This window comes from Emydura macquarii, unplaced genomic scaffold, assembly GCF_026122565.2.
Source record: "Emydura macquarii macquarii isolate MOO-44397 ecotype Brisbane River unplaced genomic scaffold, CSIRO-AGI_Emac_v2 contig_691, whole genome shotgun sequence".
Classification (NCBI taxonomy): Eukaryota; Metazoa; Chordata; order Testudines; family Chelidae; genus Emydura; species Emydura macquarii.
The window spans coordinates 12679422-12707313 of record NW_027130828.1 but is presented as its reverse complement, the minus strand read 5'-3'; the positions used below and the strand labels follow the sequence as shown (position 1 = coordinate 12707313).

At 43.6% G+C, this 27892-nt stretch overlaps 1 protein-coding gene across 1 annotated transcript in view; it reads left to right on the top strand.

Moving 5' to 3' along the window:
* LOC137148917 (collagen alpha-1(XXVII) chain-like) overlaps positions 1–27892 on the top strand; it is a 226174-nt gene that overhangs the window by 166214 nt on the left and 32068 nt on the right. Inside the window, exons 35-42 of the mRNA XM_067542144.1 lie at positions 193–246; positions 2909–2962; positions 4446–4499; positions 8153–8260; positions 23705–23758; positions 23877–23984; positions 27358–27411; positions 27775–27828. Coding sequence (XP_067398245.1) covers positions 193–246; positions 2909–2962; positions 4446–4499; positions 8153–8260; positions 23705–23758; positions 23877–23984; positions 27358–27411; positions 27775–27828 — 540 coding nt within the window. The remainder of the gene's footprint in view (positions 1–192; positions 247–2908; positions 2963–4445; positions 4500–8152; positions 8261–23704; positions 23759–23876; positions 23985–27357; positions 27412–27774; positions 27829–27892) is intronic.

Genomic DNA, 27892 nt, shown 5'->3' with positions numbered 1-27892 from the left:
AGAAAACAAAGGCCCTTATGGAAGCAGACGGGTACTTGGCCTTTTCTTTGGCTTTGTGTACTCTGAGCCAGGTCCGGGGAGGTAATTACATTGCAACCAGGGCTTCTCTATCCCTAGAGTGCTCTGTTAAAGGAATTCTCTCTTTGATCTTGCTCTGCACATAGTAACAAAGGCCTTTTTTCCCCCCCCCAGGGACCGCCTGGCTCAATGGGACAACCTGGCCTTCCAGGTGAACCTGGCATGAAGGTAACAAAAACACTTAATGCAAGTTCTGTGTTGGAATGGAGAGAGAACAGAAACTTTTGTTCCTACCAGGAGTCTGCTGTTACACCAGAGTCCCAGAGGACACTGGCAGTGCTCTTGAATAAGGTATCATGTGAAGAGGATTGGGAGCAGTCTGCCTGGTTACAGTGGGCAAGGTCAGACTGCTAAACGTAATTACTATAGATAGGTGCATTCAGGGAGAGGAGTGGTTGGGTAACCCCACATAAGCTGCACTTTACTGTTTCTCAGCCTCAGAGATCTGTAGTGACACCATTCCGGGGGGGACACTTTAATCCTTTGCTTATGCAATTCCAGCACCTCAAGTCCCCTGTGTGGGCTGCTAGAGATCCCAGGTAAAGAGGCTTAAACGCAGGAAGCCTTCAGCCTCTGTTTTGGGCATGCAGGGAAACAAAGGAAGGGAGACCCTGACTTGAGAGTCCAGGAAAGGGTCTCAGTAAAAATCCGGCTAGATCTACACAATCCAGTCAACTGATTCACGTGCAAGAACTGGACTGGCACATAGATACAAAACCTGTGAGAAGAGCCCCAGGGACCCAGAGTCGGGCACAACCTAGTTTGGAAAGAAGAACTGTCTGTGTGTGGGAGAGCCCAGGAAAATAGATTCCTTAAAACAATGCTGCCGCCCCCCCACTCCTCAAGGGTTTCCAGTGCTGGTCTTAAGATGATAAGCATTTGAAATGGGGGCTGGGTTCTGCTAATGCTTATTTGGAGTTCTCTAACAAAAACAGTTACTGCTCTGCAAGAATTTAAATATAGCCCCCCCACACACACACACACACATTAATTAGCTAGCTGTAGTTTTTAATCAGTACCACACAAGGCTCAGTGCCAGGTGCAATGTCATGGAACTGTGAATGCACCTTCTCTCCTGGATGAGGAGGTGTGTAATTTTTCTCTGTTTATTTGAATAGGATCTCTGTACGGCAGAGCTCACAAGTTTTCCATTCTCTTTTTAGTTTTTGAAGGGTTGCTACTGTGCCAGGGAGCTTTGGACAGCCTGTATTTTGGAATTAAATGCAATTTCCTCTTTGCCATTCTTTTCCCCTCTCCCCTCCTGTTCCTCGCCATGTTTTCTTTGGCAAACCTTCTGACACATCACTGGAGCTACTGTGTCTTTTGGAGTCCTGATACTCCTCTAACATTTCAGCTACACTGCTTCTGCCTGCCACTCAGCTCCCTAATTATCTTCCCTGGAAACAGAATGCCATTGATCCGCTCAGGTTGCCGGCATCTGTCTGCAGGATTTGCAGTAGCAGCTCTTCTCCAGCTCCCATGGCAAGCAGGAAGGCGGGCAGTGCATGTATCCTCTGGACAGACTGCCTCAGCTGAGCCAGGCTGAGGAGGAATGTTGGCTGAGCTTGACCATATTGTTTGAAATACTGGTTCCTGAGAGAGGTTTTGAATGCCTGGAGAATACAGGAGGGAGGGAAGAAACGAAGGAGAGTAGCATGCTGATGATGCTGAGAGCTCCACTTAACCACTGTCAGTGCGATAAGTCCTTGCATTAGTTCAGAGCATGAGAGGTTCTGGTTGTTCTCTCTCCTCAGCCCTGGCAGTATTTAGATGTTGGAGGAATCTCCAAGTGGTAGTTACTCCCTTGGTAGACATTCAAGGAGTCTCTGAGCAGTAGTTGCATACAGTTGTGTGTGCTAAAGCTGTAAGGTGGGGAAAGAGGAACATGCAGCCATGAGACGGGTGTGTCCTTGTCCAAAATTTGTTACACCTTCCACATCCCTTACTTTTGTGGTTGGTTGCTGGTCTCCCCAGAAGTGGCTGCTTCTCAATGGTGTCATGTGCATATATAGCTCGAAAATGACTCTGTATTGAAATGCATTATGTAAACAGAACATTATGTCGCTAGCAGCAATGATCTCAATTCTTTACGTTTTAGAACAAGGCTTAGAGTTCGAGGTGACGGGGGGAGGAAATGAACATTTCCTGCACGTTGCTCATTGCAAAACAGCCAAATTGATCTGGATCCAATGTCCCACACAGCTGCAAACTGCATTCTCCTTATACTTAGCACTTCACCAAAATATATTTGCATAATTGCCAGTTCCAATGGCATGTCCCGTTTGCTCTTTTTTATGCGGTCCATAATCCAGATACTGCTCAGCACCCCGCAGACATGCCAAAGATCATATTGCTGTTTGCTGGAATGTGTCTGCTCTCCTCATCCCTTCAGTTACACATCTGTTATGGGCAGTACTATGCCCTGGGTCCTGGTGTTGTTGCTTTCTTGATAAAATACCATGAAATCGTTTCCTGCTGTAAGGTGCATGGGGAATTCCCTTTGGCTTAGTCTTTGCAAGCATCCACCACTGATTTTTGACACCTACAAGTCACTGCTGATACTTTGGCCTGTTGCATATCAGTCAGATTCACCCCTAAAGTGCATGTCATCTTAGAACTTGCTGTTGGGGTGATGCTGGATCCTGAAAAGGGTGCTGCATACCTGATTGTCATAGAAGCATCCAGAGATTAGGCATTCGTAGTTCAACTGGACCAGCTAAAGGAAGAGTCAAAATACAGGAAGGGGGGGGGTGTGGTGGTAGGGGAGATCAATTTCACTCTATGCATTTAACACTGTCAACAGCTTGAGTCTGTGCTTCTGTGTTTTTAGGGTGATCTTGGACAGCTGGGGGTCCCTGGAGAACAAGGCCTCATTGGTCAAAGAGTAAGTAGAGTTAGTGTCATACTGGAGTCCTCTTCGTTACATGTGTATGGATAGCTAAACATGACGAACTGTGGCCTTTAGACCAAACTGGGTGTGGAAATGAACAGTACAATGCTCCCTCAGCATGGGGAGGTTATACTTCCAGCCTTTGGAAGGGCCAATGTCTATCTACAATAATTTAGCTAGTAGCACTCTCTTGTCTCCGGGGCAGCAGATCATGGATTCAGGTCTTACCCTTGGACTTGTGAGCATTGATGTGAGCCCATGGACATGTGATAGTAGTGTGATGAGGGACGAGAGTGAATGTGGTACTATAAAAGGAAGGACAGTCTTGGGGTTAAGGCAGTAGACTGGGCCACAGGAGATTTAAGGTTCAGTTCCTAGCTTGGCTGTGGACTCCATTGGACAAGTCACTTAATCCTTCTGTGCTGCAGTTCCCGGGCTGCAAAATGGGGGAAATACTAACCTTTCTTCCAGGGGCATTGTGAGCATAAGTTCATCAGTACACATGAGTTACTCTTATACCATAGTGATCGGGGCCAGATAAAAACCTAGATCAATTGTTTGAGAGATGTCCAGATGAAACCTAAAGATCACAAGGGACTTTTTTGTAACAGGGGAGAGGATTAGCCCAATATCTTGCCCATTTATTCTCACAAAAACACAGATAGCTGAATGTGAGCTACCAATGAGCTCCACTTGCCCATTGTAGTAAGAAGTGGAGGATATGGGCAGGTTGATACACCCTCCTGCAGGGATGGCACAACTGGTATTGGACTAAAGCACTTTGCAAAGTGCTTTAAATTTCCTTTAAGTATGAATATGAAAGCGGGGCTGTGTATAAACAAGCCTATTCTGTTCACAAGTTCTTCATGACCTGGGTATGTATAATCTAGAAGTGGCAGGAAAGGACTCTCGCTGAAGGCCAGCATTAACAGGGGAAACACTGGGTACAGTGTGTGAGAGTGGGGAAGGAGCCAGAGCCGGGATAAATGCCGAGATTGAACCAGAAGGGCGGTTCTTGTCCCTTGATCTCCGGACTGAGGTCAGTTGCAAGAGCAATATGGAGAAGCCCAAGGCTGCATAAATACAGAGACTGAACTCCCTGCTCAGCTCAAGAGAGAGAGGATTTCCTGTGGGTCAGGGTTGGGGACTGTTGGAAGGAAGCGTGGAGCTGAATGAAGAAAGGAGTTCTATCACTTCAGTGGGGGCTTGTTCCTCTTGATCAATGTTGAGATACTGAGCAGGACAGGGCGACTTCATAGCATAGTCCTAAAACATGCTGATATAAACAAAGCATGTCAGCCACGTGTGGCAATATAGTATCTCCACCATACACCAGCAATATCAGCACTGGAAACACTCAACATTCAGCTCATGTTGTTGCAAGGGGAGGTCACTCCTGCTCTGAAGGGTGCTGGTTGCAAAAGGGATGGTGGAAGACATTGCCCTAAGTCTTTTCGTCTGTCTGTCTGTCTTGCAGGGAGAGCCAGGCCTGGAAGGGGACGGTGGCACACCTGGGCCAGACGGAGTTAAGGTAAAACTGTGGTTTCTGTGGTTTTTTGTTGGGTAGGTTTTCTTCTCACAAATTCAGCCACTTTCAGACCATGCTCCTTCTTCCTCTGCAGAAGGGCAGAGGAAGCAAGTATTGTCACATGATCTAACCTGTTTATCTAACCCCAGGCCACTCCACCCCCCAGAGATGTTCAAGCAACCTCTGCCTACCCAACACAGTGGCTACGGTTGGAGGAACAATCCCAACATTATCCTGGGGGATCCCAGCCAGCACTTCACATCTGTTTATCACCTTCTGAGTTCATTTTGCTTCAGAGTGACCCTATGTGACCCATCCCAGCTCAGGGTTTACATCAACGAGCTGTAACCTCTGGGTTCAGAGATTCTTGGAGATTGTCACTGTGTCTCCCAGATCAAATGCCCTATGTGACAACCCCAGCTCAGGGTTTACATCAACGAGCTGTAACCTCCTGGGTTCAGAGATTCTTGGAGATTGTCACTGTGTCTCCCAGATCAAATGCCATTTCTCCCAGGCTGTGTCTCTGTGCTATAAGCAACCATAGTGGGAACTAGCTCAAAATGCCACATCCTTGGCTCTGCTTATCCTGGAAACTGCAAGGATCACCTCTGTAAATACTTTCAGCCAGGCATAAGTCTAATCATGGCTTCTTGCAGTTCATCGACTACACGGTGGTGAATGCTCTACTATCTCGCTGGCTTTTCTGTATTGTGCTTTCTTTTCATCCACCATGGGTGAGGTGATAAATAGCCTCCAAGATATTTCTGGCTCCCACCAGCGCCTTCCTCTCCCTTTGTGCATAGACTTACCTGTGATCCAGACCCTAGGAGTGAACCACACTGTCTTCCCTTGCCATTCAGCCCGAGGTGGGAAGAAATTTAAAGAGATTTTTTATTTCATCCATTAGAGATGCTATCTTCAGTCCAACATCAACTGGGTTTTGAAAAGCCTTTTATACTTCTTGTTTAGTCAAAGTTTCCAATAGCTCCACAGCAATTTGAGGAATCTGCCACTACCAGGGCTTCTCCTCTGCCTCCTTTAAACCCCCACATGCCCTTGAATAAGCAATCCTTAAACCTGCACCCTTCACTTCTGCTTTCAAGTGGATGCTTTTTGACTCTTCATCATAAAACAGTATTTCTCTGGCCTCTAGCTTTTCTTTCCCTGTTGATATAGCTTTCATTTAGCATTTTAACCATCCTGACCTATGGTAGCATTTGTGTAATACATACTAATACAATGGTTCTTTGTCCCCTTCAAGGGGCTAGGCCACATAGAGGTTTATGAGTCTACTAGAGTATCTGAACTACTGATCATTTAGCTCAAGCAAAAGAGGCTCTTGCTCTTAGGGTCAGAGATCCCAGGTTCAGTCCCCAGAAATGTGTTACAGTAGGATTGGGCTCCCAATAGGTGCTGTTATAGACACACATTAAAAGAACTTCCCTGATGAACTATTTACAAAGTTTATCCTGACTGCAGGTGAGAATCTGAGGATCACCTACAGAGTAAGTTAGATCTGTGCTGTGTTCAGTGCTTTTAATCTTAAACACTTCCCAGATAAAGCTATTACCTAGAAAAATCTACTCAACACAAAGAGTTACACAGGAACTGTGGGTGACTTTTTTTTCCCTATAATCTTTCTTCCTTTATGATGTGTTGTATCTGACCATGCATCTTTTGTCTGTCTCACATCAAATCGTTCCCTTTTTGGCTCCTAGGCTCTTGTCACACAATGTCCCCTTTACTCTCAACAATAGTGTCTCTGTGGGCAACAAGTTCAACACGTGCTTTCTTTCTGCTAGTGGGTTTCTTCACATCTCTTGTTGCTGGGGCAAAGTCCATAATTAGGCAGTTTGTCAAGCTCTCTTCTGTCCATAAATATGTCACTTCCACTTCTGTGAGTTCTAATGACCACTAAAGATTCTGCCTACCTTAAATATTTTTTTCTAGTTCCAGTTCTTTCCCCCTCTCTAGAAATGGAGCTACAGGAAACCACCAGCATGACTGGATTTTTATCAGGTCTACTTGGCATGGCATTTAAAACACCAACTACCACACGTGCCTTAGGTAAACTAGGACTCCAACTACTGCAGCCATTGGTAGAGCTGAACTTGCAGTAGCAACACTTGGGGAATTTGTGGTTGAAAAGAAGTCTACTATAGACAAAACCTAGTAGCATAAAGTTCTCTCTTTGGTGGCCTTCCCTTTCGGTTCTTCAATTTACACAACAATCAATTGTACAGTTTACCTAGTGAAAAGAGCAAGCCAGAAGGACTGATTTTTCAAGTCCATGTGCTATCAAATCAAACCTGTTATAAAGCCTTGCTTACAAGAGATCATTCAGGTTTCAAATCTCTAGTTGCATTCTTGGTGCATCTTGGGAACTTCTTACAGATCTCTATGAAGGTCACGTTCTTCTTCAAAAACTGGTGGTCAACAACTTTATTTTGTTTGTTTCAGTTTCTACAGATTCAATTCTTCCTTCCTTAAAGATTTTCACCAGTCTGAAATTCCACAGGCAGATCAAGAACTGTCCCATAACCCTCAACTAATTGCATATCACTAATTGTAAGTCAAGTAAAAAGATCCCCTCTCTTCTTGATGGGACCCCCAAATCCTTATTCATTCTTGCATTGCATCATTTCTCTAGTTGCTCCAAATTTGCAACCTTACCTTTGGATTGCAATCCCAATTTCTGTCCTTGTGTAGTCTGTATGTCTGCACAGACCAATAGTTTCGTGCCACAGAAAGTAAAACTGGCCAGTCCCACAACAAAGTCTTGTGGTTTATTGCTTCATTCTAGTTTAAATATGTGCTGTGCTTCTTTATTTTTGTTTATCGTTGGATGTCAGATCAAACAATCCCTCCGTATATGATTTTCTCTTGCCATCACTTGCTGCTTCATCTCTAAGAGGTCTTGAACCAGTCCAGTTCCTCCCAGCCCAAATGTTTCTCTGGACAATGGAATTGTTGCTATCATTGCACAAATATTTGTTTAACCACAAAATGTAACAGACATGATTCTGCTTTTACTAATGCAAGTGTAAATCAGGAGTAACTCCATTGGGGTCAATTGAGTTTCAGCAATTTTACACTGGTGTGAGAGTAGAATTGGGCTCTTTGATTGTGTCTATAAAATGCTATGCACCAATTGTGAGAATGGCAACTTGATGCAAGTTTTTGCATCTAGCACTATTACCGCTAATCTTTCATGGGGGTAAGATGCTGCTGTTCTGCATTGTGTTCATTCAGAATCTGGGCTGCATCCCACAGCCTCTTCTCACAGTCTCATCAAAATACCCCTTCTGGGGCTTATAGATGAGTCAAAAGACTTTTTCTTTCAGATCTCAGCTGCCTGTCTCATTCCCTTATCCCAGACCCCAGGAGTTTCCATGTGGGAGATTGCTGCTCAGTTCATTGTGGGGAGAAGCAAAATGTTCAAACCATCCTGTCCTGTGGCTGAGTTCCTATCTCTCCGGCTAAGGGAGTTTTTTAAAATAACCTGTTTCATTAAATGTCAAGGGCTTTATGACTGAACTTCCTTCAGTCTTTTTGGTTTCAGCTTCTGATCCTCCCTTTTTCTTTCTGCAAGAGTCATGCACAATGATCTATGTTTTATTGGTATTGAAAAGCAAACACACTCCATTCTTCTGCAGGGAGACAAAGGAGAGCAAGGCCCAGAAGGAGAGAAAGGAGAAAAAGGCAATGAAGGACTGAAAGGAAAGGAAGGGCCTCCTGGATATCCCGGAATCACAGGTGTCCGAGTGAGTTTGAGAAACCAGTCTGCCTGTCTCTGTCTGCCTGTCCTTGTGTTTCTTTCTGCAGAGATGGTTAATGTACCTCCCCAACAAATGGCACTTGGTTCTGTTGGTACATCTCAAGTAATGAATTGTCCATGGAATAATTATTAGGCCAGCAGTAATTTCTGCACACTGTGGATATGTTTTCTCATGCCTTGGGCTTCTGAATCTGCAATAATGTCCCTTTCCAAACTGAGTGGTGAAAAGCATTTGTGCAGCCAATCACTCTAAACCTTTGCACATGAAATGATTGCCACCTTGATCATTGGTGGGGACTGAACCCAGGACCTACAAATATGACCCTCTATAATGTGAGCTTAAAGAACTGAAACCAGTGGAAGGCTATTGACTTCAATGGGCTTTGAATCAGGCACTAAGTAGCTGTATCTGACAATGTGTCCTTTGTGGATCAGATTCTGTGCAGGATGCATAATGCACATACAGCAGTAGGTTACCAATGTACAAGTTTAAGGGACTCTCTTCTGATAACCAGGAGCAGATCACTGCTGATTTATTAGAATCAGTTACTGAGGTTGCATTGTAGGTAATCCGAAAAGACAGGGTTTGGGGGTACTCATGTATCAAAAGGGAAGAGGCTCACATTTAAACCTGCAGGAAATAAACACTTGCCGTCTTTTAGAAAGACAATTACTAGGAACATCTCATCTTCTTAGCCTGAAGGTGACCATTGACAGCTGTAGATGCTGAACAACTGTAATAGGACCCAGCACTCACATTGCACCAAAGTCTATCAACAGCAAGGGGGCTCTGACTGAAATCTCATCATAATATGCTAAATTAGCACCTAGAAAGGATCAAGCACCATTTGAGAAGAAAGATGCCATGGAGTGTAATGGAATTTTCTATGGAACATTCCATTGTCACTGTTTAGGGAAGGAAGTTTTCTTAAATGTAAGGTGCCCCACAACTCTTAGAGTGTTATTATTGCAAATCCTGCCCAAAGAGGAGGAGTCAATCCAATGGCTAGGGCATTAGCCTGGGACTTGCGATCCAGGGTCTATTTCTCTGTTCTATCATAGACTTTCTGTCTGACTGTTGGCAAGTTACTCAGTGTGTGTCAACGCTCCAAAAAAATCCTGCACCAGCAAGTCTGAGTCAGGTCAACTGACTCAAGCTTGTGGGGCTTGCACTATGAGGCTAATAATAGCAGCTTTGATGTTCCTGTTTGGGCTGGAGTCCAGGCTCTGAGACCCACCTCCCTTGCCAGGTTTCCAAACCAGGGCGGGAACATCTACACTGCTAGTTTTAGCCCCACAGCGCAAGTCCCACAAGCCCAAGTCAGTTGACCTGGGCTCTGAGACTTGCTGCCATGGTTTGGGTTTTTTGCAATGAAGACGTACCCTTGGTGTCTCTGTGTCTAAGTTCCCCATCTGTAGAATTGGGATAATAGCACTGCCCTCCTTCACAGGGTATTGTGAGAATAAATATATTAAAGATTGTGAGGTACTCAGATGCTACAGTGATTTTGGGGGGGAGGGGTGAGAGGGACATATAAGTACCTTAGATAGATGCATACACATGCTCTTGACCTGGTGTTTGGAATCAGATGTTTAAAGGGTTTCACTCTATTCCAAATACTCCTCTTAATAATATCGGTAACAAATATGTGAAACCAGAAGGGAGTTACTGATGATTTCTAAAAAAAAAAAAAATCCTAGCTATGTCTGGTTCAATCAGAGGTCTTGCCTCAGTGTTATATAAGGAAATAATCTGATTGGGCTCTGAAACCAGGGAAGAATGGGAGAATCTGAAGCTGAGAGTCAGCTGATGGTAACGAATGGAGAAGAAGACTGCCCTGTGCCCAAAAAGGATGTAGGAAACCCAGCATAAAACAGCTCAGAGGCTGCATGTTGGTCTAAGCTGATTTGTAACTGAAATCAGACCCTCTTGTTTAAAATGCAAAGGAGGGTTTGTCAACCAAACTCATCATCATAGTGAACTTTTCACAGATCAAAGTCCTTTTGGGGAGCAGGCAACTTCTGAATGATCTTTTCTTGTGAAGAGAGTCCAGCCATTATCAGTAATACTGTAGTTCCCCAGTTGGTCTCTCTTGCTTAAACATAATGTAAGTCTGGCTCTTTACGCAGCCAGAAAATATATTTTATAGTGTTGGATCTGTCACCTGTCTACTGAGCTGGGACTCCTGTAGGTATGTGATCAGGCTGTCTGCTGTGGAAAGAATTGAGGGCTGAGTATCTGAAGACTGTTCCTGTAATCCCTCCATAAGAGGATAGGAGGAAACTGTGGAGTCAGGCATCTATGATCTTGGATGGCTGCTATCTTAATAGCTATTGAAATGTGTTCTCCTTTCTTCTTCTAAGCTTGAGACAGACCATGAGAGTGGCAGGAAACAGATTGTTGGGACAAGAAAGCAGGAATAGCCTGGATTTATGTTAATATTATTTTGGGTTGAGGTTGGGGGTTGGGCACTGTGTTGACTGGAAACTTGAAATGTTGGCTTAATACCATGTTATTATACAGCACCATAAATATGCTGGATGCTTTACAGACAAATAAGGCCATAGCCCTGCCCCAGAGAGCTTGCAGTTTAAGCCCGATGATCTACAACAGATCCCTGCTTCCCCACTGGATTCACTGCAGGAGCGGGTCCTCTGGGCCCCATCCTGCAACCCCTGACTCATATGAGTAGTCTCAGTAGGTTTTCAGTACCTGGCCCTAAGTTTAAGACAGCCTGACAAGTGATGGTAACAAATATTACAGCACCCTTTGCAGCTGTGGGGTGGCACTGCTTTTTGTTCAGCTTTGCTTATTGCCTGCTGTGCTCTGTATTCTTGGCAGGTTTACTTTGTTTATATTGTGCATACTTAAGAACCAATATAAATCACACAGACTGTATTATGTTCTATATTATAACATATAGAATATAGCAGATTCCAGAGATATTTTTTGCCTAGTTGTGTCTGGGAACATGGTTCCTTTTTCTGTTTGTTTGGGTTGTGTTTGTTTTTTTAAGTCTGTTATAGTCAAGATGCCTGCTCATAATCATTTTCTTTTTTTTTAAACTACAGAATGCTATATTACTTTCTAATATATTTAATGCACATTTTTGTATAGCCTGATCTTTTAAAACCAGATGACTTTATAGCCAGCCCAAACTAAAACCCAGATATGAAACCTCCCTTTGCCAGACTCTGGGCCCCTTCTCAGTTTATAGGCTGGTATTCCCTCACCCAATGGGGTAGGGTTAAAAATGGAGGTTCTCTAATGGAAGGGAGACCAGTTTTTCTTTTGCAACTTTCTTACATGCAAGCCTTTATATTAACTTCCCATACAGGAAATGTATAGATACTACTAGGATCCTCCTCAGCTGTCTGCCAAAATAAACTTTACAGAACTAGAAATATAAATCACCAGAGATGACTGTGATCCAACTTCAAATTCTCTGCTTGAAAGGGGGAAATATAAACCAATAGTAAGGCCTTGCACTATGAGGGAGATGTAGCAAAACCCACCTCGGACACAGCCAGCTAAAGAATACAGACTAGAAAAGAACATTTGAAGGCGCTTATATAAAAACAATGAAAATTCCATCAGGAAAAGCTAACATAGGGGCAAATCCTGAGTCCTGGCTCAGGCAAATTCTCACTACGAATTCCTTGAGGAAAAACTGAGTGAGATTCTCAAGATTTGGCCCATACTGCAGCATCGGTGATTTCATCCATCTTCATCAAAGAAGCTTCCTGGATGGGTTTTGGAAGAAAGTATGTGTAACGCACACACAGCTATGTATAATATATGTGATGTGTTGTATCAACATAGTGCAGGGGGCAGGTATGTTGCATGTATGAAGAGTGCGTGCATGTGTACACACACACAGTCTTCATACATGCAACATACATTCCCCTACAATATGTTGATATAATACATCACATATATTATAATTCCTGCATCAAGCCCCATATCTTGTGCTTAATCTAGAGCATGTGTTTTTAAAAAGGCACCCAGTCTTGATTTAAAGTTATTGTGTGGTGGACACTTGTCCACGGGGAGCTGGACTGAGGACCCACCACCCCGCAACTCATCTCACGTAAGTCAAACAACACCTGCCAGATATTAATAGCTTTTGGTCAGTTCATACATTTTCAACATTATTTGTGTCCCCATGTCTTAAGGGATTATAGATGAGATCTATTCCACCTTCTGTGGCACCAATTTCTGATTGAAAATTTATCAGGGACCCTGCCTTATTGTAAGGTCATCATATATTCTTTCAGCAATTTCACCCAATTTTAGCCCTTCTCTAGGACAATAAATAATTGACAAGTCAAGAAAAAATGACAGATGGGTGATAACGTCTCTGGGGACTCCAGCCACCTGACTCCATTTTCTTTCAACTCTGAATTGCTTTGTGTTTGTGGATTTGTCAGGGGCTTTTTTTTAACAGTTTGCCTGTCCAAGCCTGTATTCTATGATGTCTGTTTTGGATAGGAGGAGGACTTTCAGGTAACTGAGGTCTGAATAACCAAGGATGGTTAGCGCTTGTGTCAGTGTCCTTGGTTTAACACTGTAGACACCTTTATAATAATTCTCAGGCTTCAGACTAGGAGAGAAGCACAGTCATCATCACAATAAGGTAGAAATACCACAGTAGTTGTGTTGCACAGGTAGCCAACTGGGGCAGTGTATTAGCCTTTCATCTCTGAAAATGTAGGCTGAAATATGTCTTTAAATTTCTGGTGAAAAAAGTTGGGGGGGTCTCCACCTGGTGACTAGGGGAAGCTTGTCCACATCTGCAAACTGATGGATATCAGCAAATAATCCTGGTGGCTGAAACACCCCATGTGTTGTGTTGAGCACCAGACAGCTGTGGCTGGTAGAAGGGCTTCAGGCAGTGGGAGGAGTGATGTTCATGCATCATCTGTCATTTGGCCATTTTGGCCAATGAACTTAGTCAGCCTGCTGCCAAAATCCCCCTGTCAGCTCCAGTCCCTTCTTGGTAGTCACCCAGTTTGCTCCACTCCTCCCATTAATAGGGCTAGGCCAGCCAGCTCCACCCCCGCTTCCCTGGCAATCTCCAAGAATGATCCTTTCCTCCTGCACAGACCCAGCTGCTTCCCCATTGTAGGCTCTCCCACAGCAACCTTCCAGCTTCCCCCTTCCAAAGGCCCCAGCTCCCACTCCAGCAGTTCTACAGGTTTGTTTATCACCAAGCCTGTGACACTTGTTCTATTGCACTTAGCAAGAAATGCCACCTGGCATCACCTGCAGATAGGTCAGTTGTTCTTTTGTAATAACTGGAGAAGACCCAGTGCCCTGGGTAAGTAGCTCTCACATTAAAACAACCAAAAGCAGCATCCAGTGTACTCCTCTTAATTAGATGTAAAAATTCAGGCAGGTTTGCACACCTCCCCTTACCTCTGTTTTCTTGCTCATGTCAGTGTCTCTGTAAGGGGGCCCCAGCTGGTTTCTTATTTCCTCTATTGGGGGGTCCTACTGGTTCTTGCTGACCCCATTGTAATGACACCCTGACTCCTTCCTGGGCTCAGTGATTGGCTCATCACTCATTCTGCCAAGTGGGATCTCTAACTTGTTTGAGCTGCAAGAAACTGACACTGAATCCCTGTTCTCACACAGGAGTTCATTGGACTTTGAGCCTCTGCAGTTCAGAGGGCAGCTAGAGATGATGTTCACTGGTGACTGGTCCAAGTACAGTTATCGGGCTCTCTGAGCAGAGCAGACGCAGGAATAGGGTCCAGAATCTCATTGTATTCCATGCATGAGTGAGGTAGGGAGAGGAGACGGTAGCTCGGTGGCTAACAGAGAGGTAGGAAGATGGGATCACACTGTCCAGTGTGAATTCAGGGATTAAGGCACTTTGATTGTCACTACAAGAGCAGGAAAGTGGTTTGCTGGTGTTTAAGGCTCGTTCACCTGCCACCCCAATGACTGTACTAGAGGAACTGTACATCTACGTTTCTGGAACAGGGAATGGCTTTGCCCAAAGGATAATGTGTACTTCATCAGAATCCCTACGTTATTCAGTCCTCTTCCTTGTAATTGAGGATGATCTGAACCAAGGTTGAAGTCACCATTATATAACCAGGAACAGCAGCGGGTTGCCAGGTGTTGGACATGAGCAGCCAGCAGCTGACAGCAACCCATCTTCTCTAATATGTTCCTATTTAAACCTCCTCTCTTCATTCTACAAAGAATCCAGCATTTCAGCCTCTCTCCTCAGAACAGCTAATCAGCTTGTGGCTGGCTGTGTGGAAGGGCCAAGCCAACTGGCAGGAGCATGGTAGTGGATTTCCAGCTGCTCTCCAGAGCCGAGCACTGTGGTTTTCGTAATGTGCTGCTTTTCGTACAAGTCGGATATCTGATCCAGGGGTTTTACAGTTCCAGGAAAGTAACTGTAGATCCCATAAGTAATTAAATGCAATATAGTCTGAAACAAGAAAATCCCTCGTTTTACTATGGGATCAAGACTGGGAGCTAAATTCTCACTTTTTTGGATTTCTTCACTTTGAACCTGAAATCACATCTGCGATGTCATTTGCAGCCCACATCTGGGGTCAGAAAGACCCTCAGCTGGTGTAAATCAGCCTAGCTCTGTTACACCAGGTGAAGATCTGGCTCTGTGTATCTTTGCTGCTGCTTGTCAGCATGGCACAGAACTGTACAAGGTCACCGAGCAAGCCAGTGGCAGAGTTGGAAATAGAGACCAGGTTTCCTGAGTCCCAGTCCAGGACTCAATCCACGAGGTCACACTGCCTCTTACCTAATAGGCCTTGAAACCTCTAAATGTCATCACTGGTACGGATGCAAAGCACCAAATATTGCCCCAATTCAGCAAAGCACTTAAGGACTTTGGGAATTAAGCATATGTTTACAGTTAGGCATGTATTTAAATGCTTTGCTTTCAGTAGGGATGGTTTGCTGAACTGGGCCTATGCAATTGCATCTGTAAGTGTCATTGCAACTCACAGGCATCTCTCGCGCTCCCATTCTGCAAGCATGGCTGCAACCCCCATGCAACTCCAAACTCTGCTGCAAAGGGTCCTCTCCCAGTATTACTCTAATAGCCAACGCATACTTTGAAGCACCAGTTTGGCCTCTGATCTGGAACTGTAAACAATCATTTATAATAAATGTGTGGGTATTTGTTTTTTTGGTTGGTTTGTTTTAGGGGGTGGCGTAGATTGTCTTGCTTTTGGTATTTGTGACTCAGCACATCAAATCTGCCGCAGTGGAATCTAATGTCCTGCAAGCAGCAGGAATCATGTGATGATTCCGAGTTCTCCCCCTCAGAAACCTGGAGCATTCCATCAGACACACATGGATGCTGCTCACAAAGGGAGACTGATCAGCCTTCTGCAGCAGAGAGAGACTGGTTGCCTCTTTCGATGAATTGGCCAGCTCTGCTTGGGCTTTTCCACTCTGAGAATCTTGCTCTGGGGGAGGAAGGTCTGTCCCAGCTGGTCTTCATTTACAGTTAATAGGAACTGAGATGAGCCAGAATTTGAAATCAATCCTATTTCCTTGGCACTGTCTCTTTTCTGACTCAGACTAAGGAGACTCGTTCTTTTTTTTTCTCTCTCTCTCTCTCCCCCTCTCCCTCTAGTTACTCCAAAATTCCCTCCTTATTGCGAGAGAGGTTTTCATTCTCCTCCTCTTCCAGAACCTCAGGGCATTCATGCCCTACAAAAGCAAGATGGTAACCCCTGCTGCTTGAAGGGATTTTACCCACACAGCTCTCACCATAGCAAATGGGAGTCATGCTGCTAAAATGCTGTGCCTTGCCCTCCCTGACTTTTTAAATAAAAGGGCCAGTTCGTGTGGTGGTTCTGGTGATACCTTGTATGACAGTTGAGCATGTTGTGATGCTTTGCATTTCTCCAGCACGTTCCATCCAGCTGTTAACAAATATTAATTATGTCTCACTAGCTACCACTCTGTAAGGTGGACCATTATTCCCGTTTTACAGCTGGGCAAACAGATGTAGAGAGAATAGAAGTGACATGTCCAAGCCATGCAGCCAATCAGTGACAGAACTTGGAATAGAACCCAGGAGTTCTGCTACAAGTCTCCAGCCCTGACCAACAGGCCACATTGTCTCTGTAAGATACAGGTTACTAAACCATTAGATGCTTCCACAGTAAACTTCATGAGTTACATGACAGTGCTGTCAGTACAGAAGACCATCTCCTACATTATGTTCTCTCTGACCTTGTATATTGACTGTTTTGAAAACCAAAAAACTTTACCTCAAATATACATTCCCAGTCCATGAAATGAAGAGCTGTGTATTTCAGCCAAATGTGGCTTGAGTTGTAAAGTTTGGATGCAGATGAAAACTTCCCCCAAATCTTGAGAATTTTCAAGCTGTGGAAGTCGACTCAAGAGGATGCCAGAATGGCAGCTTTTAGCTGGTCTTCCAGTCTAAGATTTAACTCTTTTTATAGGATTCCCCAGTCATATTTTTCATTTAATCTCATCTAGCTGGCTCTACCGGTGCTCTCTTCACTATAGTCAAATAGTCTCTTGTCACTTCCCAATAGTCACAAACTCAGTCCTCTGAACCTTAAAGAACAGTTGCTTCTTGTTTTCTTTCCCTATATCCAGTCATGAGCTGCTCCTCTGCTAGACAGAGGGGTTACAAAATGTGTTTCTTGTAAATCTGAAACATTTATCTCTTCAAGTGACCAGCCCTAATAATCTCCTAATTTCCTGAATAATTGAGGACTGTCCTGTATGAGGGGAAGACTTCTCTCAATTAAAGTTTATTAAGTGGAGCTTCTCATAAGGAGACGTTGCTGAGTAGTGGGAAATGATTGGGTGCTTTTTCATTTTCCTTTATGTGAACTGGCTGTCCAAGCCCTTTAGCAATATTGGATGGATCATATTATGGTTCTTCCTTTTCATACTTTTCTTTCCTAGCTTTATTGCACCTTTATTTTCTTTCCTACCCCTGCTACTTCGTCTGAATCCATCCCCTGTTCCTCTGCCCCATATTCTTCCCCCCTTCCACCCATTCTTTCAGTCTCAACCAATACACATTTTTAATACAGCAATCACATGCTGAGTTCCCTCTATTTTAACACCCATTTCTGATCAGAGGAAATGATTCAATGACTTCCATTCAATGAAGCCCAAAAGGCATTGGAATTACATTGATATTCAATCATATTCTTGAGCAAGCTAATGAGCAGTATTGGATCAAGATTGTGTCCATGGGATTTGGTAGGGTACGTCAGCCTTATAAGACTGCTTTCAGGACCGGACAACAGAACATCCTTGCAGTGCTTTCTTCCATAGCTGCGTTGTACATCTTCAGATACTAGAAGATACAGATACATCTCCAGATTCTAGAAGTGGGTGCAAATCTAACCCTAATATTTAAACATCAGCACATTTTGGGGAAGTTTGGATCCAGACTTGAACTGTGCTCTTTAGGTCCACTTGGCCTATAATCAGTTTTAGAGTTCTCCCATTCTTGGTAGCAGATTTCCACTTGCTTCCTTTAACATTTTATTCTGCTGGGTTTTAGTGCTGTAATGTAGCTCTCCCTAGTCATGCTCTGTGAATTATACAATGGGAGTGCATTTTATTTTGCCCCCCAAGTTGACAGATAGTGGGCTGAAAACATCTGTTGCATAGGCTATGTTCTCTCTCCTTGTGTGTGGATTCTTGTAACTGAATGGACTTCAGTCATCCACAGACGTTTCCAGATACACCCTGAAAATTAAAATGCTAATGCCAGTTTTCCTTTAGCCACTCAATGTGGCAAACATGTTAATTCATACATTAAGCCATATTATAAACTTAAATGGGGGTAACAATGCAAGATGCCCACAGAAGCAAGAACTGGTGAATTATTACTTCTGAAGCAGAGGAATCTTGGGCTAAAAATTTTGGGAGCAGTTGGTGCATGCAGTGTGGTGTTCTGTCTTTGTAAAGTGTAGGGATTCATGGAACTGGGTGGGCTTCATTCATCAACAAAAGTTTCCAGATACATAAGATAAGCAACGGCTTCAAGTATCTAAGTGGAACATGGAAACTATGCGATAAAACAGCCCAAGTGCTCTTGAAGCAAAGAGGTGGAAAACCTATTGAGCAAAGTGATGGAGTGAGGCCAGACGAAGGAATGACTGGACTGTATACATCTTGGGAAATTACAGAAGGTTTAGAAAACTAACTTTAATGTGGCTAGTGAGAGCTCAGTCACTATGAAGAGCAATGCAGGGAGAGAACTTGCTTAAAAGTGTAAGAAACCTTTGGGCTCTGAAGCACAAGGCAGTGGGATTAAATAACTCAAGGCATAAACAAAATGTTTCTGATGAGATGAAGGACTTTGGTATAAAGGCAAGAAGGAGGAGCCCTAAAACAAGAGTACCTGCTTTCTCCAGTTAGTGTGGCAGGGTGAAAGTCAGCCCTGTACAGCGGGCCAGCACTAAACCTATGTGCCACTTAAGCCCTCAAATTAGAAGCTACAGAGGGACTACAGTGGTTTGTAGGTCTGTGCTGGATGAAGTCCACCCCTCATCTATAGAGCTGTGTGTGAGCCACCATCCTGGTTGTGTAGATATTTCATGCGACTTTTCTTTTTTGCAACCCTCTCAAATTTTGCTTTACTTGCATTCCATGCGAGAACGTTGCCAAAGCCATCAGCAGCTGAAAACACCCCCTGTTGCTGGAAAACTAGCCCTCTCCCCCATCCTTCAAAAAAAATCCCATACCTTTAGAAATAAATCCTTCAAAAATGGGCCCTTTCTCAAGTTTCTAATGAAATTTTAAAATGAGCAAACCAGCACATTGTAATTTCAGCTTTTCTTAAGCAAATATTTTTGCACACCTAACATTGTGTGGTTTTAGTTTAAAAATGCTTCCTTCACGATGTTGTCTCATCACAAATACCATCAACTCCTAGAGGTGCTGGGATGCTGCATTTTTTTAATGATATGATAAATGGTGCAGTGCATGAAGGAATATTGCTATTTAGAAATAATCCCACTTGAGGCGGAAGCTTGGAAAGAGGATTTGTTTTTTCAACAAGATGATGGCCCAAAATACACACCAAAAAGTATACAAATTTTCTCAAAGAATAAAAATCATCAAGCTTGTGTAGTGCCTTGGCCCTCAGAGTCTACTGATTTAAATCCAATAAAAAGACCTTGGAATGAATTTTTTTTATTTATAGGCTTGTCTATGGTGCCCATCACTGTAGTGTTTGCTCAAGAGATCAGTAGCTAAGAAAACTGATGGCAACAAAGCACAGAAGCTGACAAGAGACACCAGAATCTACCATGCTGAAGACTCTGGGTAGGATTCTGGCACCTTTAGACTTCAGCAGAACCAGATTTCACCCTCTGTTTTCTCACAAGGACAGACAGAAACCCTGATTTTTTTTTTCCCACCCAAAGGAAGGGTATTGGAAACCTGATAACTGGCAGCTTTGGTTTTGCTGAGCTCCACAGGTTTGCATCAGTCTGGACTCTGATTTAGCTTGCACACGTTGGTATGGCATACCATCTGCTCTTTCTTGCTGCCATCTTGTTCTCCAGATTATAAACTTTCATTTTAAAACAAAAAGTTAGTTCCTGGCACTATGTTTATTGACAGGAGCCTCTGAACTGAGTGTAAAAACAATCAAGACATGTCTGCCTGACTTTGCAGAACCTAAAACAATAACTGAGAGGGGGGAACTGCCCCATTTATTTTAGCAGGTGCCAACTCAGCTGCCCAATGATACTACTTTTAAATGTCAATCTTTTGGACAGTTTCACAGCTCATCGAAGCATGAAGAAAGAGGGAGTAATGTATGAAGATCTGAGAGTGACAACTAGTTCATTTCGGTACCACCAGTGAGGGAGCGTGGGAGATACTGCCACTTTTTTTCTCTCCCAATTAAGAAAGAGTCAAGCCCAAGGAGCTTAGCAGAGCCCATGGACATCTGAGCTTCCCCTGCCCAAGAAGTCCAGAGAGCATGTGTGATTTTAAACATCTGCGTAATTTACTGTGAAAACAGCATTTCCTGTGAGTAGAGCTTGTTTTGTAGGTGGAACTTAGAAGGGTACCACTACTTTTTCCCCCCCAGTGCATCGTATCCTTTATCTAAACTCTGTTGGCATGCAGTTGCATAGGAACCCTAATTCCTGCAGATCTTAGGAACTCTGCAGATGCCTACCTTCCTAAGTGCCACAGTGCTGAGAGGACTGAAAGTGTGAGCATAGAAGCTCCACTAGGATAAAGCACTGCTTCAGTTAGCACAACCCTGGGAGATATAACCGGAGTTTGGACCACTGGGATTTATTTATAATACTTCATATCTTGCTAGAACAAGAGACTGGCATTCCTCCCACTGCAGGAAGAAATCCTTAACTTTGTGCACTCATAGGAGGGGTACATCAGATCAGTACATCACCTAAAAAATACGTTCACTAATACTGCTCCAAATAACTCCCTTTTCCTAATCATGAATGAAGGAATGAATTACAGGCTTTATGAAACAAATGAGACAAGTGCTTCCAAGAGATGCTAGCACTACTTCCCACAGTGACATCCTCAGAACAACTTCCACAACAATGCAGAACAGCAGCCTACTGCTGCCAACAGAAAGAATTTGTGACCAAATGAGGCAAACACCGGACAAGATGAAGGACTTCACAATAGCAGGGCCAACAAGAGAATTAGCTTACCTTGGTATGAGCTACCTGCCATTTGCAAGAGATGTCTATAGCTAATGTTCCAAAGAAATGTCAGTGTGCAATCAGAGTGGTTGGGATTAACTGGAAAATATTGATAAAACTGATTAAAAATCCTAAATTCGTTAATATTTTTTAGCTTTCCTACACTTGACAATAATAATTTGTGGAGGACAATAATACTTTGCCCTTTGCATAGCATCTTTCATGAGTGGATCCCAAAACTCTGATTCATTTAAACCTCACAATATTCTGCAGGTATTATCCCTGTTTTATGATGCTGAGGCTACGTCTATACTACAGAGCTATGCCAGCATAGACCCTTAGTGTGAATGCAGTGTACACCAACAGAAGGAGGAGTTTTGCTGGTGTAAGAATACCACCTCCTTGAATGATGTTAGCTATGCCAACAGAAGTGTTATGTCAGCATAGCTATGTCTACACTGGGGGTTTTGTCAGCATAGCTATGTTGCTCTCACACCTGGCCAACATAGTTATGCTGGTATAAATTTGAAGTGGAGACCAGGCCTGAAACGTGGCCCAATGTCACATATCAAGTTGGTAGCAGAACTGGGAATGGGTACTCAGGAGGCCCAACTCCCAGTATACTACTCTCGCTACTAGAGTTCATTGCCTCCAAACCCAGGAGCACAGTGAAATGATTCCTTTATGTTCCCCTTAGAAATATAAATAGTATGTGTACTGCAATACTGGACACTTGGTATTCAGCACCGATGAAATGGAGCAATAGTCCAACTCGCTGTCATACTTCTGGGACAACTGTAGTTCTAGCTCATTGATTTGTGCATAGGCTCGGACATGTTCTAGGAAAAAAAAGTTAAAAAACCCGAACTGGGGAACCCGGAGGAGAGCTCCATGATCTGGAGTCAATGAGTAGCAGGAATCAGTAACTTTATGAAGGATTAATAGCCACTATTTACAGGATGCTCTTTTGAAATGTATGGCTCATGCAGAACAGAGTTGCTGTATTCAGGGAACTGAAGGGCTAGCTCAGCTCTTCCGTGGTGTGCAATAGGTCTGAGCTGCCGTCAAAGCAGAGACCTCTAACACACTTGTTTCAGATCACAGCTGACAAACACTGTATGTGACCAGGCTTGCCATGTGCTTGTTACTTCTGTTTACCCAAAAGACATCCCACTTAACCAGTCTGCTTCCACAGCATCGTTAGTGGTGAAATGCAGGAGAGAGATCTGGGCAGGCACGACAGCCAGATTAATACAAAAAGATGGACTAGTACATAGATACTGATGAAAACTTCAAGTTCCAATTGCCAAAACATACAAGCCCTTTTTTCAGTCATTGTCCAGCTGTGTTAATTCCTGTCAAATCCAGTCTATCATCTGGCCCACAGCCTCTGACACTCCTAATAAAACACAGAATCTTTGGGCTCCCATTTTCCAGCTGATGAAAAGGAGCTGAGAGATGTCCCAGTGAAATTACTGATGTCTCATTCCTTGTCTTTCACACATTTCATGCACTTCCAGACATATCCAGGGCCCAGTGTAGGGACCTAGAAATCAGCTATATTTAACTGCCTTTCATGCTCCAGTGTTTGATTTTCCACAGCCCGGTTTATCTGTGCTTTGTGTGCAGGGATGGGTTGCAGGTCTTGTGTGTGAGACTGAGAATAGGTGTACACAGCAGACCTATATCTGTGTGTCTTGCTGTCCATGGGTCCCTCTGTATTTGTGTGTTTGAGTCCATTCCCATATACATATACGTGTATATAATAGGGTCTGTTTTTATATGTCTGTGCATGTGAATTGTAATAATACAAATAGATAAAATGTGTGTGTAATGAGCAGAATGGCACCTAACTGGTAAGTAGAAAATAAAACCAGTAATTGTCAATACATTTCCAGTCTAGTAGGAATGCTCTTTAGCTAAGCAGTGGCTCCAATACACAACCGCTTTCCAGAGCCATTATTCTAAACAGCACTTACAGAGCTATCCAAACCCATTTTAAATGTATTTACTGCCGATGAAAGGTACTTGGTTGACAGAGTGAAAGTTGTCTCTTTATGCATAGAACAAAGTACAGCAGAAAACTGCAGGGTAACTTTCTCCACCAATGAACTGACAGGGAACACTGCTAAGGGTGGAAGGACAATGCAGTCTCTGTGTTCAATCAATTCTTGCTGTCTCTTCTGAGACTGCCAGTAAAGAGACCACTGGTTAGGATGCCATATTTGGTGCCATGGGCACCTTTGCGCAAGGAACTCCACTGAGACCCACCAACCACTTCACATATGCTGACAAACAGCTGTCAAATGATGGTATTCAGTCTTCTGAGTCCCAGTCTGTATTTGACATGTGATCTGAAGGTTAAAAGCTCTGCATCTCCTCACTGCTCCCCCAGAGCTAGGCAGTCCTCCGGGCACAGAAATCTCTCCATCTCAAAGTGGTTTCTCAGTTTCCAGTGAAGGTAGCTCAGGAACAATCTTAACCCTGCTCTTGCTCCGCCAGAGTGTTGATGAAGGGAGTTTATTTTGTCACACCTTGTGCTGCATTAGATTATTGCTTAAACATCCTTCCTGTGTCTCTGCTCCCCTGGGAGTAGGATTGGATGGGTAAAAGGACGGTTACCTGACAGACATCGCCACAGATGGTTCTGATTGTCATGCTAGAGGGGGCACTTGATGGTTGCTGGATGGAACTTTTACTTCAGTCTCTCATGGCTCTGTGGGTTTCTCCATTCTCCTAGGGACCAGAAGGGAAACCAGGCAAACGGGGAGAAAAGGGCAAAACCGGCCAGAAGGTAGGAGCCCATGGCCAGTGTTTCCTCCTTTTCATTATCATCTCTTTGCTGCTTTAAAATTTTATCTGAAGAAGCCATTTCATTTTCTGTTGATAATCTGTATACGCCTCTTCTACAGGGCAGCAAAGGCTATCAAGGACAGCTGGGCGAGACAGGCCCTCCAGGGAAGATAGGGCCAAAGGGGACTCAAGGCCTTAAAGGATCCAGAGGTACCCTGGGACCTATGGTGAGAATAGACCTGCAATTGATTGAATGCAACCCAAAGTGACTGGGGAGGGGAGCAGCTTTGTGCCTTGGGAAGACAGAACAAAGGCACAAGGAGAGGAAGAGTCAGAGAGACTAATTCAAATTTACATGATTTCACTTCTCTTTTTGATGGTTTTCATTAGAGCTGGTCGAAAATTTTCTAGCAAAACTTTCCTTTGCAAACAGAAAATTGATTTTTTTCTAAATGCAATATTTTACAAGGAAAGTTTTTGTTGGCTTTTTTTAATGCAAAACCAAAAATCATATTTTCTATGGAAAAATGGGAAAAAATATTTGGGGGAAGGTTGGTTTTTGCCTTTCTCCCATTTTTTCTCCTCCCCCCTTTCTAGTGGCAAATTATTTTAAGGACAAAAAGGAGAGTGAAAAGAGAGGAGAGAGAGGTTGGGGGTAAAATGAAAACTATAAAATTTCCCATTTTCATGTAATAAAATCTGGAAAATAAATGGTTTTGGTGTTACATCAAAAAATTAAAAAATTTTCAAAGGATTTTTTTTCCAAAATTTCCCACATAAATATTTTTTCAACCAGGTCTAGTTTTAACTGATCCATGATTTTAATAATTTGCTACTTTGCAGCATGAGAGGGAATCTCTGAAGTTTTCATTGTGTTGATAGCAGAAGCAGTCAGTTAATAATGCATTGCAATTTTGTATTGACTCTCTTCTCTCAAGTCTAACTATTGGGAATACATTTCTGGAAAAAGGAATGAGTTGAGAAGCTATATTTGTTCAGAACATTCCCTTTGGGACTGCATACTCATGATGAGAACAGCTTCCAAGTCAAACTATTTTATTACATGGAAATCTGCCTTGGACTTCCTTCCCCGAGCAGACACCCACTCTTGATCCACTATCTTGAACACTTATAATGAGCATAGATAGAACATGATAAAGGGTTTTGGATGGGGCTCTGTGGTGAGAACAGCAGCAGTATGGTAGGAGGAGAAGAAAGGTCAGTTGCCTCAAGATTGTGAAACAGAAGAATCTGGACAGTAGCAACAGGCAACAAATATTTCCTCATATATATCCAGCTAGTAGGGTAACTGTCATAATCGAGTCGTGGGCCATCACACCTAGCAGTCAGAGCAGGAGTTAGGCCAACTCAGGTACCGGAGAGTCAGAGTCTGGGACGGGCCAGAGGGAGCATCAGGAGGCAAGCAGGGTCAGAAACTGGAGACTGGGATCTCTCATGCACAGGGTCTGAAGCAGGACAGGCAGGCAGTCTGTATTGTTGCTCAGACAACTCCCAGTCATGGCTTCTTGGCTTATATACGGTGCCACCCACTGGTACTCTGAGGAGCTGCCACTCAAGTCTGACTGGATGGTATGTCCTCCTGGAACCACCTTCACAACGTTGTCCCGCAGGAGCAAGCCTAAGCCTCCTGTGGTGATATGGACGTGTCAGTGGCCCAGAACCCCTATGGTTCTAGGATCTAGCCCTGCAGGTTCTTACAGTAACTGCTTAAGTATCACTTGCCTCCTCTGATTTTATCTGTAGAACATATGGAAAAGACAGGAAGGAACCAGGAATTGCTGAGATGTGTCAGAACAGTAGCAGTGAGTGACTGAGCAAGAGAGATTCTGTTGTGGTTTTTAAGGTCTCCATTAAAAGTTATGGCCTTTCCAATAGCTACTCCCTGCAGACTTTTTTGGCAGAGTCTCCATGGATTATTTCTCAGGGAAGCAGAGCAATGTCTGAGTGGCTGTCTATTGGACTGAGTGCATCTTTTCAGCCTGTCCTTAGGGAAAGGGTTTTCTACCACTTTAAAAATGAGATGATCTGGAAAGTCTAATGAGACTTTTTAGTTTCTGACCAGCAAGATCCATCTGTTCAGTGGGCTCCAGGACAGGTAGTGTGATTGGACCCTGTGGACAAATCTCTCCTCAGGGCACACTCAAGCAACTCCTCGGACTCATACAGGATTCATGCTGATGGATTCCAAGAGGAACTACCCACACCTCTTGTGAGGAAGCCCAACATCAGGCTCTGAAGCAGGATACTGGGGGATCCCAAATGACCTCAAACACGAAAACGTCTTGCTTCCCTCTAAAACAAAGCACATTCCCATTCTGCTTGATCACCAGAAAAATCCCCAAATGCAGGAAGCCATCCTTTGCACGTATAGATTTGATTATCTGCTTTCACAGCCTATATCAGTGCATGCCAGCACTTGAAAATACAGCTGTAAAGGGGAAATGTTTAACGGCCATATGTCTTGTGCAGTGGTTTTTAGCAGCTGGAGTGACTAATGCATGCAACTCTTCCTGTGACTGAGAATTCTACATTCTACCCACTGAGTAGTGACAGACAATACAATGAAGCATAGAAATTATCAGGGTATAAAATATAAAGCACCAGGAGAAATTTGCCTTAGCTTCAACAATTAAACTTTATATCAGCCCAACATTGGCTAGAAAGGTTGTATGAGTTCGCCAGTACCTGCAGTTTAATAGCAAAAGGCTTGCACCCTGCTTTATCTGAAGACCAGGATTTGGAAACTCCTTTAAATCTTTTATTCAGATTCCTAACACATCACCATCTAATCTTGCAACTCCTTAGTCAATTACAGCTCAGGAGACGACTCCTCAATGTCATCTTTGTTACCAGGCCTGAGAATCACAAAAACCAAAGGTGGTCTTTGTATGTTTAAGAACTCAGGCTTTCATCAGGACTTTCCTACTGAAAACTTCACTGATGGAATATTCAGCAAAAAGAGACCTTGGATTTGAAGCTAGTAATAGAGTCCAGAGGGCCAGTGAAGAGCAGAACATCAGAACAATGTTTGCATGTTACCTTTTGCTAGTTTTATTATGTATATGTCTAGCAATTGGCAAGGCATTATCCACACTGCATTGTCTTGGGATTTTGCTCTATATGCCCAAATGATTTGGAGAGCACCTGATTCAGTCAAGAATTTAATTTTCAGGATATGTTGGCATAGCAGGAAAGACCATGATTCTGAATATTTCAGCGTTATATGAGTCCAAACATGTGAGCCAGTTCCCGACTGGAAAAGAACCGACTACCGATATGTCAGTGTCTCTGTAAATGAGCTGGGGACCTGATGGATAAACTCTTGGCAGAGACTTAGGTAGGAGTAGCTACCTTCCTATTGATTTGATGCAGAGTGCAGAGAATGCTTCAGCATGCTGCTGCCATAAAGCTAGCTGGATTGCCCACAGAATAGATGGGAACATTTCAGTTGAATCTCCCAAAAGTAAGGTTTGCCTGTCTTGACAGTCCACTTTCTTCAGCCCAATGCAGCATGTGCTTTCTGAAGACAATGACAGCAGGCTGTTGTAATGCCATTTCTCTGTGTGATTGCTTCCATAGGGTGCTCCGGGAAGGATGGGTTCTCAAGGAGAACCTGGCTTAATGGGTTATGAGGTAAGGCTGCTTTTTCGATGCTCAGTCTCCTGCTTTACCCATTTCCAAATCTAACCCAATAATTAGCCTGGGATGCAAAACTAATTTAACTATATTTATATTTCCATTTGGTTGGAGTCACAATTTGGTTCCATTTGGCTGGGGTCTTAGTTCTTTATTATTCTCAGTCTGAGCTGTGGAGAATTCTTCAGATCTGGTTTTCCTCCATCTTCCATGCATGGATGATGTCACTGCTGATACTTCTGTAGTGCTCTGAAGCCTGGACATGCAATTCAGGTGTCTCTACAGTCAGCAATACAGGATCCTGTCACAGAAGCAACTTTATTTTTACAATCTCATCATATGTTTTCTATTCTCCTACAGGGGCACGCAGGACCGCCAGGTCCAATCGGACCACCAGGGCCAAAAGGTGAAAAGGTAAGGGCAAATGTCATGCAGTTTAGCTATCTCCTGTTTGGCATGTGCCAGATAGCAGCACTCA